Source organism: Haemorhous mexicanus, chromosome 30, assembly GCF_027477595.1.
Source record: "Haemorhous mexicanus isolate bHaeMex1 chromosome 30, bHaeMex1.pri, whole genome shotgun sequence".
Taxonomy (NCBI): Eukaryota; Metazoa; Chordata; class Aves; order Passeriformes; family Fringillidae; genus Haemorhous; species Haemorhous mexicanus.
Genome location: NC_082370.1, coordinates 2,621,837 through 2,639,846, shown reverse-complemented (window position 1 = coordinate 2,639,846; position 18,010 = coordinate 2,621,837). Strand labels below are relative to the sequence as shown.

The window sequence follows — 18,010 nt, the reverse complement described above, 5'->3', positions numbered from 1 at the left end:
GTGCAGATCCGTCCCCTTGGCTGGGAGTTACTGGATGATCCGAGCCAGGGAACAGATAGTTGGATTTCCCTTATTTCTCCCTTCAAATAAATCACAGCTCCAGAGGCCTTTAAACTCTGCAACATGATCTGTTCCAATAAGGAAGGGAATGAAAGGCTGCGTCTCTCTGGAAGCCTTCAGAGCCATAAATCTCCTATGTACAAACACAGACCAGATTTCCAAGTGCATTTATTTTATTGTATTGTTTTAACAGAAAAATCAAACTGCAATAAACTCCGTCCCTCATTAGCTGTCTCCATATCCAGGCCAAATGTTGCTAACGAATAAAATCAGGACAAAGGAATGTGGATGTGGGTCCAAGGCCTGGCCGGGCGCTGACCCCCTGAAAGGCATTTCCCTCTGAGCCTCACAGAGGTGTGGGATGAGGGGAGCCAAGGGGGTGGGTACTGCCCTGCCCATTGCTGCAGGTCTGCTGGGGATTGTCACCCCAAATCCAGCACCCCCACCATGGACCTGGCACCCCCGCCATGGACCTGGCACCCCCGCCATGGACCTGGCACCCCCACCATGGACCTGGCACCCCCGCCATGGACCTGGCACCCCTGCCAGGCCCCCACCATGGCAGCTGGAGTTTAGTTTAGGGGTTTCCTGCTTCAGTGCTCCCTGGTGTGCACCCCAAGAGCAGCAGGAACAGGGGGCAGTTTGGGTGGGTGCTCCCCAGGCTCCAGGAGACCCCCCCAGCTGCCCCACGTGAAGGGGCTGCAGAATTAGGGCTGAACTCGTTAAGCACCGGGTTAAACCCCAAACTTGCTCTGGAGCTGTTGGTCGTTGATCATCTGCTGACAGTCCTGAAGGGCCTGGCTGCTCCCAGAGCTGCTCTGGGGGGGACAGAGAGCCCAGGGACAGGGACGTGCCTGGCACTGGTGGCAGTGTGGTCCCAGTGCCCCCATGGGTTTTCCCAATCCCTCAGAACCACCCCAGGGAACACCCGTGGAGGGAGCAGGGCTGCCACATCCCAAACACAGTTCGGGATCTCCTGTGACTTGGTGAGCTGCAGGGAAAAGGCAAGAGTCAATCCCAAGCAGGCCGGGAAGGAGCGAGGAGCCTGCCTGCAGGATTTATGGCACGGAGCTGCGGAGCCCAGAGCAGCGCCCGCGCCGCGCGGGTCCCGCCTCAGCCCACGGAGAAATTCCTGACTTATTGAATCACATTTGTCATCCCTAAATACATATGCAGGCCCGTGTTTCTGAATCCATAAACATCTTTAACTAACTCCGCTCAGCGAGGCCTCTTTCAGCAGTAATTTATATTTAACTTTTTCCATATGCAGGGCCTGTCGCCTCGGTGTCATTTCCGGGAAGGCCGGGGGGGCCGGGGCCGGGGCCGCGGGGGGAGCTCGGCGTGTCTTGGCCCGCTGCAGCGGCCCAGCTGCTGGCACGGCGCGAGAAATCCACCCGGCAGAGCCAGTGCTCATTAATCATCTGAACTACTAAACTGCCAGCTCCTTTCAAGATCTTTCAAGAAGTGTTTTCACCCAAAATAGAGTTGAAAACGCGCCGGGCCCTACTTTCAGAGTCTCATCCATCTGGCCATTATGGGGAGTGTCAGGCGGCTCTGACAGACAAGGCTGCTCTGTTCGAGGGGCCCCGGCCCCACAACCTGTCATATCGTGGGGCTGATGGCATCTGACAGCTCCATTTGTACCTCCCCCAGAGATGAAAGGGCCGCTCCCGGCAGCGGGAGAAGGGCAGGGCCAGCGGGATGAGCAGGGGCAGCCCGGGGTGCCAGCAGCATCCCCTGGCACCGCGCTGGCCCCACGGCCACAACACCCAGAGATCTGTGCCCCAGAGCCCATCCCTGCCCTGGGGCTTGTGGCCATCTGGGGTGGGATCAAAGGTGGGGGGCTGTGCCCACTGCCCAGCCCTGGCTGTGGTGCTGAGCTCTCTCTGTGCCCTGCTGGCACGGAGCACCCTGGAGCTGCCAGCCCTGCCCTGGTCCCCATCTCCCCTGGACTCACCTGCAGCTTGTGGGTGCTGTGCACACCCCAGTGCTCAGAGCCAGTCCCCAAACCCAGCAGGACAGTCCCAGTGCCTCAAAGGGTTTCCCCACAGCCAGGAGGGCTCAGGGTCTGCCCCACACCAGGACATCCCAAAATCCTGTGAGAGCTGTCAGATCCTGGTGCTCCCCTCGGGCTGTTCCCTAGGTAGGACCCCCCCGAGCTGCCCCAGTGCTGCAGGATTTCTGTGCCAGCACAGCAACTTGGAAAAGCTTGGGAATTATCAAGGAGCAGCAGCAGTGGGGACAGAGCACATCCCTGCAGCCAGAGGAGCAGGCACCCAGCCAGCCCCATCCGTCCCAGTTGTTCCCAAAACAAAACCCAAGCAGAGTCCCAGAGACTGTGGGAACCCCAAAAGCAAGGAAGGGCTTTTGGCTCCATTTCCATTCTGCCCAGAACACGGCTCTTCTCACCTCCGAGGGGCACTGTCCTTCTCCAGCCCGTTGGATGTTACCGGGATTGTTACTGGGATTGTGCAGGGAATGGGAACAAAACAAAACCCCACAGAGGCAACGCTCCAGCAGAAACCAGGAGTCCCTTTGCTAGGAGCTCTGCCCAGAGGAGTAGGAATCCTGGCCTGGATGCCATCCTCGGTGATGAGCAGCCGCGTCTTTCTCATCCAAAGAGGAAAATACAGCAAATCTTTTGTGCTTCACTCTGCCCTCTCCTCCCTCTGGAAGTGCAGAGAAGACGGTGAGGGCTCAGCAAGAAAGATCTTTAACAGTCCCCATCTCTGTCCTGTCCTTCTCTCTCAGAGCCCCCCAGCCACCCCTCCTGCAGGAGCTGCTCATGGGGAGGTGGCACCAGGACCTGAGGATCCCACAGCTCCCATCCTCTTTGGTGCAGCAGCATCTCCCTCTCCCAGGGATGCAGCAGTGGAGATGCAGGGGTGCTGTGGTGGGCACCAGCACAGCCCCGAGTGCTGCTGGGGAGCCACCCTTGGCAGCTGTGGGGGACACAAAAAAGGCCATTTTGGTTCTCTGCTCCACTGAGGCGTCTGCAGGAAGGGTCTGTCAAGTTTCTGAAGCCACCAGATGCCCAGGATGCTGCGTCCTTCATCTCCTTCCAAATTTTGCCAGGTCAGGAAGGGTGATCCATGAATTTTGGGACCATAAAGTGTTGGAAGAGGTCACGTTGCACCCTGCACAGTGTCGGGTGTCCTGTCCAGCTCTGCTCAGCTCTGGCCAGCTCTGATAGCACAGGGCCAGCATTCCACCGTCACCTTTGGCAAAGGCACCTCCCCCGTGGGTCACATCCTCCTGTCCTGTCTCCCTGCACCATGTTGGAAGGTGGGATGAAGCCATGGCAAAGCTGCTCCTGGAGTTTTCCATGAACACCTTCAGAAAACACACAGGTCTGTGTAAATCTGCATAAATCTTTGTTACTGGGACTCGAGCTCCAGGACCCTGCTCTGAGCACGGAGCTGTCAGCAGAGCGCCCTCCTCTGCTCCCCAGGGAGCTTCAGCTGAAGTGTTGGTGTGTAAGGATCAGCACTCCTCAGTTTGTCACCACAATAAACAGAGGGTGACTGTGACCTGGCCTGCAGGAACGAGCAGGATCGCTGCCACACTCCGGTGTCAACCTGCGCGAGGAAACGGCCGTGACCCAGCCCCAGGGCTCTGTCACCTGCCAGGGCCCTGTGCTGGACTGTCACACTGCACAAGAAGGAAACCATGGCCATGGTCACACTGGGGACTTCCCGTGGGTCACTGGTGACCAGCCAGGGCCAGGTGTCCTGGTGTGGTGAGGAACAGGTCAGCGTGTCGCTGCTGAAGCTGGAATCAGAGCTGGAGGATTTGCAGCAGACACCAATCCATGGCCAGGGCAGAGGCAGCAGCAGTTCTTCAGCTGTTATCCAGAGCCAGAGGAAAGTCCACTCCCATTTGTGGCATTCCTGGCCACTGCAGTGCCCCGGGTGCTTGCCCACACTCTTCTGGCTTTGGCGCCTTGAGGTCTTTGTCCTTCTCCACTCACCTCGTCCAGCCTCTTGTCACTTGTGCTGTCCCACTGCTTGGAGTGGCTGGAGGTGGCCCCACAGCAGGGCAGTGTGGGGCTCTGGTGGGCACACACAGCTCCACACCCTGGTGCTGCCCTGTGACACCGCTCTGTGTCACTGCCGTGTCACCGCTGGCTGCTCCAGCTGCTCCTCCTGCAGGGCTCCAGCTCACAGCCGGGCACAGGACCTCCACTGCCACCTCCAAGCACGGCTCTGTCCCTCCAGGTCTGCTCTCAGCTCATGCAGCACCAAGTGTGCCCCAAAGCAACCCCCTGACCCCAGGCTGGGCACGGGGATGCTGGTGGGGGGACAGGAGGTGTCCACGCCACTCTGGCTTGGAGGACAAACAGAGCCCATGTTCTTCGTGGCTTCCACCAGTGCTCACGTGGAAAGAAAAGCTGCTTTATGCAGCTGAGGAACTTCTCATCCACCCACCATGGCTCTGCTCTGGCCCATGCCTCTGCATCCCGACCTGACCCCTGGGCAGGCTCCAGCCCTCGAGGACGCCGTGCTCCACTCCGGACTCTGAAACGCCTTGTACGTCTGCGGGCAGCCACCTCTGCATCACCTAAAAGACATCGGGGATTTTTGTGCAGGAGAGGAAGGAAAACAACAAGAAAAAAATAGGGCCTGGCTCTTTCATTCACGTATTTATTGGGCGGACAGCGTGGCTGTGGTCAGCTGGGCTTCGGGCTTCACAGACGGGGATATTTATAAGGCACGCGGAGCGGCTCGGCGTGTGCGTCCAAGTCATTCCTTCCCCGGCACAGGGGATAATGTTGCCTTTGTTCGGCTGCCTCCGGCACAGCAGAGCGTGCCGTGCCGCTCGGCCGGGCCCCTCGCCGTGCCCCGGCAGCCCCGGCGCAGCCCCGCTCCTTCCTCACACACCGCGGCCCCGGCAACTGCCACCATAAATCAATAGGAAAGGAGAGGCTGCCAGTTAGACTAAACAAGTGCATTTGCAAGGATTGCTAACCCTCATTAATCACTCTGACAGTCCTAAAAACACATTTCCCCTTTAATGACTGTATTTGGATAATCAGAGCTTTTTCCTCGCGGCGCGGGGCGAGTGACGGTGGGCGCGACTTCGGCGAGCGCCGGCACCGGGGTCACCGGTGAGTCAAGTGCTGCAGGTCCCCGGCAGCTCGGGGTGAGCTGGAGAAGATGCTGCTGTGCCACGGGGAAAGGAGACACCAGCACAGCCCCAACACTGCTGTCCCCACGTCCGACACCCACCGGTGTCCTCCCAGCCCCAGCTGGATTTGAAAAGGTCTTTTTCTGTCTCTCCACGTTCCCTTTAGGTGACTTTTGCCTCCTGGAGAGGTTTGAAACCTGGCACATTTTTCTGTATAAATGATGCAACACATTAATGCACAGCACATTATGAAAATGGTAATTCAAACCCATACAACTCTAAATTAAGCCATACATTATCCAACCCACTCAGCCATATATTTTGCAGAAAGACAGGATTGAATCAAATCAAACCGAAACTGTGGAGTGCAGGTTGTTAGACAGAATGATTAATAAAGTGCATCCCAGTGCTCTTATTATAAAATGAATTCTGCAATAACCTGGGCATACATTACACAGGGAATTATTTAATATATTGGCAACACGACTGTTCCCCAGCAGCTCAGCCCAAGTGCCGCCGCTATCAGATGATACTCGTGGTGTTTACACGGTCTGGCCCCGCTGCTGCAGTCCTTAGGGAGGAGATAAATATTCCTCAGGGAACCTCCTGCACAGCAGGACTCATCCAGGCAGCACCCACCCCTGCCGTGGGTTAAGGGAAGGCGCATGGGCTCGTTTTGGAGCAGGGACCATCCTGGTGTGGGGAGGGTTTGGGGGAGAGAGGGGATGGAGCTTTGCTGGGAGGAGGGATCGCCCGGCAGCTCTGGGAGAAGGCTCTAGCAGGACGAGGCCGTGCAGCCCCTTGCCCTGTGCCCTGGCTGCTCTTTGGCTGGGATCTGGCACGGCCCTGGCAGCGCTGCTACCCGGAGCGGCCGTGCCGGGTGCGCTGATTTTGGCACCGGGCTACCGCGCCTCGAGGGTCTGCGGCATCATCCTCCCACCCCGTGGCACGAGGTGCCCAGCCACGGCCAGGGATGGGCACGGTGGGACAAAATTCCAGTGCAGGAACCTGAGGCAGACCCCAGCATGAAGCCACAGCCAGGATTTATGATGGGGACTGGCAATGCCCGAGCGAGGCTGACACCGAGCGGCATCACTGCTGGGAGTGGGGGCCAAGACCAGGGAGAAGCAATGCTCCCGAGGGCCAGGGGGTCTGGGTACCTCCTGTGCCACCAGAGAGAACACACTGGAGCTGCTCTGCCCACCGCCCGTGGCACCCTGCTCCACAGCCAGCATCAGCTGCCACAGGCTCAGCATCCAGCAGGGACACAGGAGACACCGGAGGGGCTACACCAGCCTGGGCCTGGCACCCCCTTTCTGCTGTGCCCACAGGACAGAGCAAACACCCGCAGCAAAGCCCCCCTGTGCCAGCCCCAGCCCTGCAAACACCCCTGTGCCAGCCCCAGCCCTGCAAATCCCAGCCTTCATCCAGCAAACATCCCACCTGGAAGGAGCAACACCAGCACGGCCACAAACGGAGCCCAGCCACATCTGCACAGGGCAAGGGGCAGCCAGAGACCCCCAAAACCAGCCTCGGGGAGCTCAGCATGGAGCCAAACTGGCCCTGGACCACCAAACCTCTCCTGCTGCCATAGGAAACCCAGCTGGGCCCTCCCAGCGGCCGCACGCCCGCAGCCACGCTCAGGCACAGGCAGGGAAATCAAAATCCCTTTGGCAAAAGTAGTCCCTGTTCTCAGCGCGTTATTTTTCAGCTCAAAGGACACAAAGGAATTTAAACACAGGGCATAAAGCAATATCGAGAAGGCAATTAACAGGGATTAATTGCGTGACTCACTGAAATGCAACAGGAACAAGGCAGGAAAAAAATAAGTGATGTGGGGCAATGGGGCATGCAGGGTTTCAAGGGGCAGCTTGGCCGGGGGTCCCAGAGCTGGAGTGAAAGCGATTTCCTTGGGGCATGGAGCAGGCAGAGCCCCCCAGCCATGGTGGGGATGGAGCCAGACCATGTCAGAGCCATCCATCACCCTCCTCCCGACACAAAGATTGAAGGGGAGCAGGCAGGACCCCCCTACACCGAGATCCGGTACCCTGCTTCTACCACACCTGCTCCCCCAAAACTGCACCCCGGGAGGGGGTGACCACGCAGGGGCACCGCTCTGATCCCGCTAAACGCCTTCTCGAACCTTCCCTCCGCCGCCACGCCTGGGGACACCGGGGACAGGGACACGGAGGGGGGGGGACACGGGGGCGCGGAGCTCGCGGGGCCGCGCCAGGAGCGCACCCGGGGCGCCGGTGCCGCCGCTCCCGCGGGGCTCCTCCGGTGCCGCTCCCGCCGCCGCCACCGCTAGATGGTGCTGGGACCCCGCGGCCCCCGCCGGACCCCCGGGCAGGGACGAGACGAGACCAGAGCATGGGTACAACCAAGAGCCGTTTATTAACAAAATCAGACTTACCGGGGCTCGTCCGCCCGCCCGGGGCCGCCGGTCCTGCCGCTGCGCCCGCCGCTCCTCCGGTCCCCCCCGGCATGGGGGGGACATGCGGGGTCCTGCAGCCCCCAGCGGGGCACGGCCGCGGGGGGAGCACGGCCTGGGGTGAGCATCACCCGGCCGGCGTGAGCAGCCCCCCCGGCCCTGGACACAGCGCAAAAAGGAAAAAAAAAAAAAAACAAAACCAAAAAAAAACAAAAAAAGAGTAAAATTAAAAAAAAATAAACCACAAAAATTTTAAAAGGAAAAAAAATTTGAAAACCCCAAAGATTAAAAATAAGAAAAAAATTACAAAAAAAAAATTACATCTGCAAGTTACAAATGCAGAGAACAGGATCCCAGAGCAATAAACGCAGAGGGGAAGGAGGAAAATGCCTTTTTTTTTTTTTTTGCTTTTCCTTGTGTGGCAGGAGTCATGCAAGAATTTCTCAGGGGAAATTAAGAAGGGGAAGGAAAAAAAAAAATTCAAAAGAAACAGAAGGGGAAAATCAAAGCCCCACCACACCTGCAAAGTAAAGAGGGATTTTTTTTTTTTTCTTTTTTTCGAGTTATTTTTTTTTTTTTGGACACAGACTTTTTGCATACCATTGATTCATTGGTGTATAATGCACTTATATTCCCAGCTTTAAGCTAACATACAGTAATAAATACAGAGTCCAAGGAGGGCGCGGGGGGCTGGGGCTGAGCCGGCCGGGGCCGCGCCGGTTACTGATATCCCAAAGCCGAGGCTGACGTGAGTCTTTGGCCGTAGAGCGCGTACGGGGAGTAGTAAGGTCCGGCAGCCGGCAAGGAGGGCACGGGCAGGGCGCCGGCCGTGGGCAAGTGGCTCTTGCCGTAGGGGTGGTACCTGTTTAGTCCCAAAGTGTGTGGGCTCCTCAAGGAGAGCGAGGCCGGTAAGGTGTTGGGGCTCCCGGGGGCGGCGGGCGGGAGGTGCAGGTGGCAGGAGGCCGCGGAGCCCAGCCCGGAGGTAGGGTAGCCCGCCAAGAGTTTCTCGGCCCCCGGCAGGGCCGTGTGGGTCCGTAGGTGGGTGAGCAGCTCCTCCGAGGTGGCAAACCTCTTGTCGCAGGGTCCGCTGGCAGACACCCAGTTGCATATGTGGGGCAGGGGGTCGTTCTGCAGCATGAAGCCGTAGGTGTAGAGGGGGTGGCCGGGCAGGCTGGGGGTGCCGCTGGAGGAGAGCGTGGTGTGCACCGAGTGCAGGGGGTGCGTGGGGTACACCAAGGGGTATCCGCTCTTGAGGCTGCCGGGGTCGTGCACGCAGCTGGAGCAGTTGCTGGAGCCCAGGTGCGAGGCGCTGTGGTAGCTCAGGCAGTACGGGTCCCGGCATAATCCCTGCATGAAGGAGGGCGGCGAGGCCCCGGTGAGCGGGCTGGAGCTGGGCGGTTTGCCCGGCAGCCCCAGCGCCCCCGGCAGCTGGCTGCCCACCAGCCCCGGCTTGGTGGGGTCCAGCCCGGGCACGAACTGGGACGGGTAGCCGGCGTAGGCGCCGACGATGGAGCCGTGGTAGCCGATGCTGGAGGGCGGCAGGGGGAAGACGGAGTGGCCCGGCTTGTAGGGCGACACGGGGGCCACATGGCCGGCGGGCGGCAGCGCGGGGGGCTCCGACTTGCGGCCCGAAGGGGGCTCGCCGTGCGCCCCGGGCTCCACCACCCCGCGCCCCAGCGCCCCGCCCGTCCCCTCGGGGCTGGGCTTGCCGCCCTCGGGCTCCTTCTTCTCCTCGGCGGCCTTGGGGTCGGGGTGCTGCGGCGAGGCCCCGCGGGAGCCGCCGGGCGAGGCGGCGGCGTGCGGGGGGAACGGCGGGCACGCGGCGCTGGGCACCCGAAAGCCGGCCTTGTCCGCGCCGCCCTCTTTGCGGGGCTCCCCGCCGCCCTTCGAGTAGGGCTTGAAGCTCGACTTGTCCTCGGCGGGCGCGTCCCCGCTGCCCGGCGGCTTCAGCGCGGCGGGCCGGGCCGAGGGCTCCTTGTCGGCGGCGGGCGCGGCGGCCGCCACGGCGTTCAGCTTGGAGGAGGGCGGCGGGTCGGGCTTCCCGATCTGCGAGCAGGTCTGGGCCAGCAGCGCCAGCGGGCTCTTCTTGGCGTCCAGCTGCGGGCGGAGCGGAGCCGGTCAGGGGGGACCCCGACGGCGCCCCCGCACCGGCCTCCCCCCACCGCCGAAAGCCCGGGGCCGGGCCCGGCGCCGAGCCAGGGCGCGGGGATGGGGGGGACGGGGCGGGGGGACGCGCCCGGCCGGGGAGAAGAGGGACCGGGTGGGGTGGGGGGAGCGGGGCTGCGGCGGCGGCGGGGGAAGGGAAAGAACGAAGTGGGGGGAGCAGGGACGCCGGGCAGGGCAGAGCCCGGCCGGGAGAACCGGGAGCGGCGGCCGGGAAAGCCGGGAGCGCCGGGCTGAGAAGCAAGCCGGCCGGGAGAACCGGGAGCGCCGGCCGGGAATGCCGGGAGAACCGGGCTGGGAAGAGCCCGGCCAGGAGGACCGGGAGCGCCGGGCTGGGAAGAGCCCGGCCGGAGGAACCGGGGGCGCGGGTCCGGGGGTCCGAGGCGCGATCGGGGGCGGCGGGCACTGACCTCGATGGGGCTGACGGGCGTGGAGGAGAGCGGCTGGAGGTACTCGGGGTGCAGGAGGTGGCCGCCGTGGGCGCTGAGCATCTTCAGGACGCGGATGGGCAGCCGGCTGGCCTGGCGCAGCGGGTCGGCGGGGGGCGGCCGGGGCGACGGGGCGGCCGCGGCTCCGCGGCTCGGCGGGGTCCTCGGCCGGGGCCCGCCGGGAGCGCCGCTCATTTGGGGCGGGGGAAAGGGGGGGGTGCCCGGGCTCCGCGGGGCCGGGCCGGGCCGGGCGGGCGGCGGAGCGGCGGCGGCGGCGGCCCCGGCGAGACGAAGCCCTTCCCCGGCCCCACCGACACGTCAAATAGCCCCGATGGCGGCCGCGCTCCGAGGGGGCCGGCGCCGCGCACCAATCCGCGCCCGGCCGGGCCCCCGGGGCGGGGAGAGCCGCCGGTGGGGGGGGCGAGCCGCCGCCGCTCCGCCGCCACCGCCCCGCGCCGCCGCGCGGGGGAGAACCGCGGCACCGGCCCGAGCGGCAGCGGCAGCGGCTGGCGCGGCTCGCCGGGCACGGCGTGGCGTGATGCCGCTGGCACGGCTCGGCATGGCACGGCGCTGCTGGCACGGCGTGACACGGCACGGCACGGCGTGGCACAGTTCGGCATATCACGGCGCTGCTGGCTGGCACAGCTCGGCACGGCATGGCATGGCACTGCTGGCACAGTTTACCATGGCATGGGATGGCACTGCTGGCACACCTGGGCATGGCATGGCTTGGATGACATGGCATGGCATGGGATGGCAGCGCTGGCACACCTGGGTGTAGCTTGGCTGGAACACCTTAGCAGGGCACAGCATGGCACTGCTAACACACCTTGGCATGGCTGACACAGCTTGGAATGGCACAGCTCGGCCTGGCTGGCATGGCATGCTCAGCGTGGCTGATCATGGCATGGCATGGCTCAGCTGGCACACCACAGCACGGCACTGCTGCCATGGCATGGCTTAGATAAGATCAACCTGGCACAGCTCAGCACCCCTGTGCCAGTGGCTCCTGCACCCAAAGCTGCATCCAGGGCCTGTGTCCTGCCACCAGCCAACACCTGTGCCCTGTCCTGGTGCCACCCAGGGCTAAGGGGGTGACCTTAACTCAGGGCTCTCACAAAGTGACAATTCCCTTATGAACCCACAACTCCTTTTTTTCCAGTCATTTTCTCCTTTCTTTGGTTTGCTGAGTCTTAAAAATCTTCAGGTGCCAGTGCAGGCTGCTGTATAACTAATTAACTTCCAACAATTAACTTCCTATTTCTAGTTACCTTTTCCAGACATCCTTGAATTAATTTCACAAACCCCTGGGGCTTCAGTTTTGCAGGGGGGTGAAAAGCTGCCGAGCTCAGCCAGGCTCTGAGGAGCCAAGGCACGGATAAATCCTGGAGCTCTGTCCGAGTCATGTCCTGCATGTGAGGCTGGGGGTCCTGGTGGGGTGAGAGCTCCTCCCCTGGCCTTCAGGTGGGAGCTGGGGGGAGAATGAGGGCTGGAGGGGAGATGTGCAATGGGATGGGGGTGTGGAATGACAGGACAAAATCCTGGGGGTCAGGATGGGATGAGAACTGAGGGCCTTTGGCCTGAAGAAAGGCGATGTGGGGCCAGGTGCCCACTCCAGCCCCACCTCTGCCCTCCGGGGGTTTGTGTTTCAGGTCCCTCCTGCCTACGCAGAAAGGGAGAGGGGAAAGGGGGAGAGACAGACACCTCTAATTAATCATATTAACTCCTGACAGATGCTTTATGTTCCAACAATGTTGCTATTATTAAGTTCATGTGCCCACCCCTCTCCAAGCCCGCTGCTCGGGTTCTGGGAAAAAAGGCTTTGCTGGATTTCCCCAGTGAGTGCTGGCATCGCCCAGCGCAGCCTGACATCCAGTCCCGCTCGTCCAACCCCTATCAATCACACCCAGGGTCAGACCTGTCAATTTCCCCTCTTTGTGAGGTTTTTTTCTCCTCTTTTTTTCTCCCTCCCGAAGCTGACCGCAAGATTGATTCAATCCGGACAGCGGGATGTGAGCGGAGAGGCGCTGCCGCTCAAAGGAGCCATTCAAGGAAGGAGGAAACTGAAAAAAAGGCTTTCCTCAAAGTCACTCGAGTCGTTCGCCAACAACAACAACACGGCCCTCACCGAGTACCCAAGATCAGGTGGGGTGAGTGAGTAAGAGCAGCATGGCCGGGGCGAGCGAGGGCAGGAGCCGCGATGCCCCCGGGGCTGTCTGTCCTTCCCCCGATCTCGGGGCATGCCCAGGGCCTGATCCTGCCCCGGTGCTGGCGCACAGAGACCATTCTGGATCAGCTTGTGCTTGCTGGAGTAAAGCAAACAGCCCTTCCTTCATCAGAGGGGTGTCGTGGGTAGTGATGGATCCACGCTGGTGCCAGTCCTGGTGCAGGTTGGATCCTCTGTTCTACAACCCACGAGGGTCCTGTTTTTACTAAGGAGAACAGTAACCAGAGGGGAGAAAGTGAAACTTGCCTGTTCCGTGTCCAGTTCTGCTCCAGCACAAGCCCCTCTCTGCTCAGGGATTGCACAAGTTCAAATAAAAGCAGCGAGACCCCTGCCCAACAAAAATAACACCAGCACCAAAGGAAAAGCAAAATATTTGGAATAGAGGCAAAGCCAAAGGAGACCAGAAGCCTTGGGGAGCACTTTCACCAATGACTGATGATGTTTTCATCCCTAAGCAGGACTTGCCCTGTCTGGGCTGCCTTTTAGGAGGTTTGATTTTGCCAAGGACGAGTTCCCATGCAGAGCCCTAATGAAGCCCAGGGACTCTGATGTCTTTGTGACCTGTGAAGCGAGGCTGAGAAAGGGGGAATTGGATTTTTGTTTGCCTTCAGGGTCTTCCAGTAACTTGGGATGAGTCTGAGCAGGGAGTTTTGTGTCCCAGGTGCAGCACCTTGAGTGCCAGGGGGTGCAGAGCAGGCAGGATGGAGGAGCTGCAGCCTGCATGGAGAATTTGGTGGGATAAGATAAGATAAGACATGAATTTAAATCGCAGGACCTCTCCTCTGCTGGGCTTTGACTCTGGAATAAACCTCTCCTGTCTCATTGCTGCTGGGCACAGGTTAAGGGCAGACAGGATAAGGGGAGCTGGGGGGTGTGAGAGGTGTGGGGCCAGGCTGGGACGGGTCCCACCGAGGTTCCAGCCACCATGGGGGGAGCTGGGGGTGGCTCCAGCCCCTGCTGCAGGATGAGGATGTGAGGCACATTCTAAATCCGAGCCTCTCTCTGCCCCTCAGTGCCTTTGTACTCCTGCTGTTCCCAGGTAAATCCTCCCTCATTCCCCCTAAATCTGAGCCTCTCTCTGCCCCTCAGTGCCCGTTTTACTCCTGCTGTTCCCAGGTAAATCCTCCCTCACCCTCCCTAAATCTGAGCCTCTCTCTGCCCCTCAGTGCCTGTTTCACTCCTGCTGTTCCCAGGTAAATCCTCTCTCACCCCCCCTAAATCTGAGCCTCTCTCTGCCCCTCAGTGCCCGTTTTACTCCTGCTGTTCCCAGGTAAACCCTCCCTCACCCTCCCTAAATCTGAGCCTCTCTCTGCCCCTCAGTGCCTTTGTACTCCTGCTGTTCCCAGGTAAATCCTCTCTCACCCCCTGCAGCCCCTCCCTCTGCTCCATGGCACCCAAAGCTCCCGAGTCAGCGTTTTCCCTGCCCTGCTCCATCCCAGCCCCTCCACTCCCCACGCAGCACCAGCCCAGGCCTTGCTTTTAGCTGCAGAACAAGTGCATAAAAATGATCTTATTTATTACAGGAGACATGTTTTAAAACAACTGACAAAATTGCAAGATGTAAAACGACAAGCAAGTGCTTTTTCTTTTTTAAGCCCGTATAGACTCCTGGCAATGATAAAAATAGTGTTTTCTTTTTTAAAGTTGGAATTAATCTTTCTTTCCAAAGCAATCATGTAGCAGGAAAAGCAGGAAGACACTTGGATATTAACTGATCCTCGCTGGTGATGGTTAGTTATGGAATGGCCAGGCCTGTTTCCCTCCACAGAGCCATTAATGCTGCAAACATTAAAGCACAAAAAGGTGAAGGGTTTTTTTTTCCCCTTCCCCTGCTCCCTTGATGTGTGACTAGCAGCTGCTTTTCTGTGTGACAAATCAGTGGGGTCTTCCTGTTGTTGATGTAATGAAGCTGTTTCCTGGTGGGAAATTCTGCGGGATAAATTGCACAAGGAGGGGGGAGGAGAACATCCCACACTCACCAAGGAGCTTTGCAGGGAGGGAGCTCGGGAGGTCGGGGCTGGTCAGGGCTCACAGGCACCTCACTGGGCCTTTTTGGGGGGTTTGGGGGTTTCTTTCCAGGTTTTTGGCCATGCCATCAGAGGGAGGGGCTGCACAGCCCTGGGATGGAGCCAGGACACTTTGGGGAGTTCTCTCTGCTGACCCCCGTGATAACCCCGGGCTGTGCCCAGCAGCCAAGCTCCCGTGCCTCAGTTTCCCTATCTCTAAAGGTGGGGTGATGGCAACCCCCCAATCTCCATCACTGTCAGCACTGGCAACCCCCAAAATCGCTGTGGGGACCCCCAAAATCACTGTGGGGACCCCCAAAATCGCTGTGGGAACTCCCCAGAATCGCTGTGGGGACCCCCAAAATCGCTGTGGGGACCCCCAAAATCGCTGTGGGGACACCAAAATCACTGTGGGGACACCAAAATCGCTGTGGGGACCCCCAAAATCACTGTGGGGACCCCCAAAATCACTGTGGGGACACCAAAATCACTGTGGGGACACCCAAAATCGCTGTGGGGACCCCCAAAATTGCTGTGGGAACTCCCCAAAATCGCTGTGGGGACCCCCCCAAATCGCTGTGGGGACCTCAGTGTGTCTCTGTGCTGGCATTTTTTTGGGATCAGCCTCGGTGGGTTCATGCAGCCCTCAGACACCCACAAAAAAATTCACCTTTGCCCCTGGTTTCCTTTTTTTCTTTGCCAGTATTAGTTAATTAAACTATGCAAATGAAACCAACTTAATTTCTGTAATACCAGGGCCAGAGCCTCAAACCACTCAGTGCAGCTCATCTGGCACATACGTCACAGAAAATGTTTGGAGCAACTCTAATAAAAATGAAAAAGGCTGTAAATCAAGTTTAATTTATTCATTTTCTGTATGGTATGAAAGCATGCCAAAATCAGATTATTTATGAGCCCTTCATAACAATAGGCATTTTTATTGGTTGCAAATGACAAAAGGGGTTCTCAGAGGGATTTTTTTCTTCTTTTAAATTTTTTGAATGCCTCTTCAGAAACATTTATTTTTTTGGACTCTATGATCTCAAAGAAAAATATTTAATCATTGATACAGTAAAAATAATTTATATTTTGATAGCGAAAAACACATCAGTCTTTAAAACATAAACAGACAGAGCTAATGCAGCCCAAAGGCTCAGGCAAATGCTACCCCACAGGTTAGAGGAAAAGGCTGTGATTTATTCCCACATCCTTAAATTTCCCATTAAGAGCATAATCCCCTATAAGTCTTTCACAAAATGTCTGAGCCACTTGGGTTTGCTTTTGCTTTTGCAGCCCCTTTGGTGGGCTGGGGGGTGCACACCTGCTGAGTACACACCTCACACTCACCTGGAGGTGACTTGCTGTGCCCAGCCAGGGTCACTCACACAACCCTGGGGTGTGACCCAGCCCCTGCAGGTGGGGCAGGTGATGCACCCCGACACCAAAACCAGCTGTGGGCTGGTTCTGCCTCTGCTCTCCAGCTGATTTCCACCCTCTCTTGTCCTTGTGGTGGCACAGCTGGATCCAGAGGTGTGCCTGGTGATGGGCATGGGCTGCACACCCCGGGCAGGAGCTCTCTGCCCACCTGGGCTGCTCCTGTCGGGGTCAGTGCCTCCCTCTGAGGTTGTGCCCTGCTGGCCCTGGGCACAGGGGTAAGGAGCTGGGAGTCCAGCCTGTGTGGCACTTGTCACTGGCCTGTGACAAGCAGAGGGCCACGTCCCTCCTCTCCTTTAGGAGAGGAATTACCCCGAGCAACCCCAAAGGCCCAGGAGCCAAGGAAGGGGGGGAGGAAGGGGTGGAAAGGTGCCAGGGACAGCATCTCCATGGTGGGGACAAAGCCCTGTGACACCCTGGGCATCCCGGCCACAGCCACCTGGCAGCAGGAGGAGGCAGGGGCACCCCAAAACTCTGGTGGAGGCAAACAAAAGCCTGGCTGGAGGGAGCTGGAGGGCTCTGGGTGAGGAGAGGCACCCTGTCCTGCAGGAACAGGAACTTTCTCAGCACGGCCCAGCCTGAGAGTAAAACACCACCGAGAAAAGAGGGAACCCCCTCCCCGGGAGAATTAGCATCCAGGATCTGTCAGTCACTGGGAGCTTTTGGTAAAAGGGGCCCCTTGTCAACCTCTGCCTTTGATGTGACTGGGACGGAGGTGCTCAATTAAAAGCCTATCAGTCTGTAAGTAAATCAACGCCTATCAGGCTTGTCACATCAAACAAACGATTATTGCACGAACCCGCCCACCCCATTAATCTGGCTGTTCCTTCTTGACAGCTCAGGGTCAGGGCACTGTAAATCCTGCACTGGATTGCAGCCACCTGGAGCAGGATGAAAGCAGCCCCGCAGCTTTGCTGCTGCACCCAATTACTCCCTGGCAGCGGGGGAGGCTGCGGGGTGCCTGGGGTGGGGCTGGGGTCCCCAGCACAGCCTGGCCTGGCAGGGTCACCCCAGTGTGGGGCTGGGGTCCCCAGCACAGCCTGGCCTGGCAGGGTCACCCCGGTGTGGGGCTGGGGTCCCCAGCACAGCCTGGCCTGGCAGGGTCACCCCGGTGTGGGGCTGGGGTCCCCAGCACAGCCTGGCCTGGCAGGGTCACCCCGGTGTGGGGCTGGGGTCCCCAGCACAGCCTGGCCTGGCAGGGTCACCCCAGTGTGGGGCTGGGGTCCCCAGCACAGCCTGGCCTGGCAGGGTCACCCTGGTGTGGGGCTGGGGTCCCCAGCACAGCCTGGCCTGGCAGGGTCACCCCAGTGTGGGGCTGGGGTCCCCAGCACAGCCTGGCCTGGCAGGGTCACCCCAGTGTGGGGTTGGGGTCCCCAGCAGAGCCTGGCCTGGCAGGGTCACCCCGGTGTGGGGCTGAGGTCCCCAGCACAGCCTGGCCTGGCAGGGTCACCCCGGTGTGGGGTTGGTGTCCCCAGCACAGCCTGGCCTGGCAGGGTCACCCCGGTGTGGGGCTGGGGTCCCCAGCACAGCCTGGCCTGGCAGGGTCACTGCCAGTGCCATCATGGGTCACCCCAGTGTGGGGCTGGGGTCCCCAGCACAGCCTGGCCTGGCAGGGTCACCCCAGTGTGGGGCTGGGGTCCCCAGCACAGCCTGGCCTGGCAGGGTCACCCCAGTGTGGGGTTGGGGTCCTCAGCACAGCTCAGCCTGGCAGGGTCACCCCGGTGTGGGGCTGGGGTCCCCAGCACAGCCTGGCCTGGCAGAGTCACCCTGGTGTGGGGCTGGGGTCCCCAGCACAGCCCGGCCTGGCAGGGTCACCCCAGTGTGGGGCTGGGGTCCCCAGCACAGCCTGGCCTAGCAGGGTCACAACAGTGTGGGGCTGGGGTCCCCAGCACAGCCTGGCCTAGCAGGGTCACAGCCAGTGCCATCATGGGTCACCCCAGTGTGGGGCTGGGGTCCCCAGCACAGCCTGGCCTGGCAGGGTCACCCCGGTGTGGGGTTGGGGTCCCCAGCACAGCCTGGCCTGGCAGGGTCACCCCAGTGTGGGGCTGGGGTCCCCAGCACAGCCCAGCCTGGCAGGGTCACCCCGGTGTGGGGCTGGGGTCCCCAGCACAGCCCAGCCTGGCAGGGTCACAGC

At 60.0% G+C, this 18,010-nt stretch overlaps 1 protein-coding gene across 2 annotated transcripts; it reads right to left on the bottom strand.

The window, feature by feature from the left end:
• Positions 1-4,689: 4,689 nt before the first annotated feature.
• Positions 4,690-10,419, bottom strand: ZNF703 (zinc finger protein 703). 2 transcript variants are annotated; one of them, XR_009489741.1, is made up of 3 exons: positions 10,192-10,419; positions 7,601-9,715; positions 4,690-5,397 (listed from the first exon to the last, which is right to left on the bottom strand). XR_009489741.1 is itself a non-coding variant. In XM_059870534.1 (2 exons), the coding sequence occupies exons 1-2, from the start codon at positions 10,402-10,404 to the stop codon at positions 8,339-8,341; spliced, it is 1,590 nt and encodes a 529-aa protein (XP_059726517.1). In that variant the 5' UTR covers positions 10,405-10,419; the 3' UTR covers positions 4,690-8,338. The 2 variants fall into 2 exon arrangements, 1 of the variants encoding a protein (XP_059726517.1); XM_059870534.1 differs by having other exon boundaries at positions 4,690-9,715.
• Positions 10,420-18,010: the final 7,591 nt, after the last annotated feature.

What these genes read in the sequence shown, in the direction of transcription:
- ZNF703 (XM_059870534.1), bottom strand. Translation starts at nt 10,404, where the DNA reads ATGAGCGGCGCTCCCGGCGGGCCCCGGCCGAGGACCCCGCCGAGCCGC. An exon ending in CGCCCGTCAGCCCCATCGAG is followed by an intron (nt 9,716 to 10,191) that starts GTCAGTGCCCGC and finishes CTCCGCCCGCAG; the next exon opens with CTGGACGCCAAGAAGAGCCC.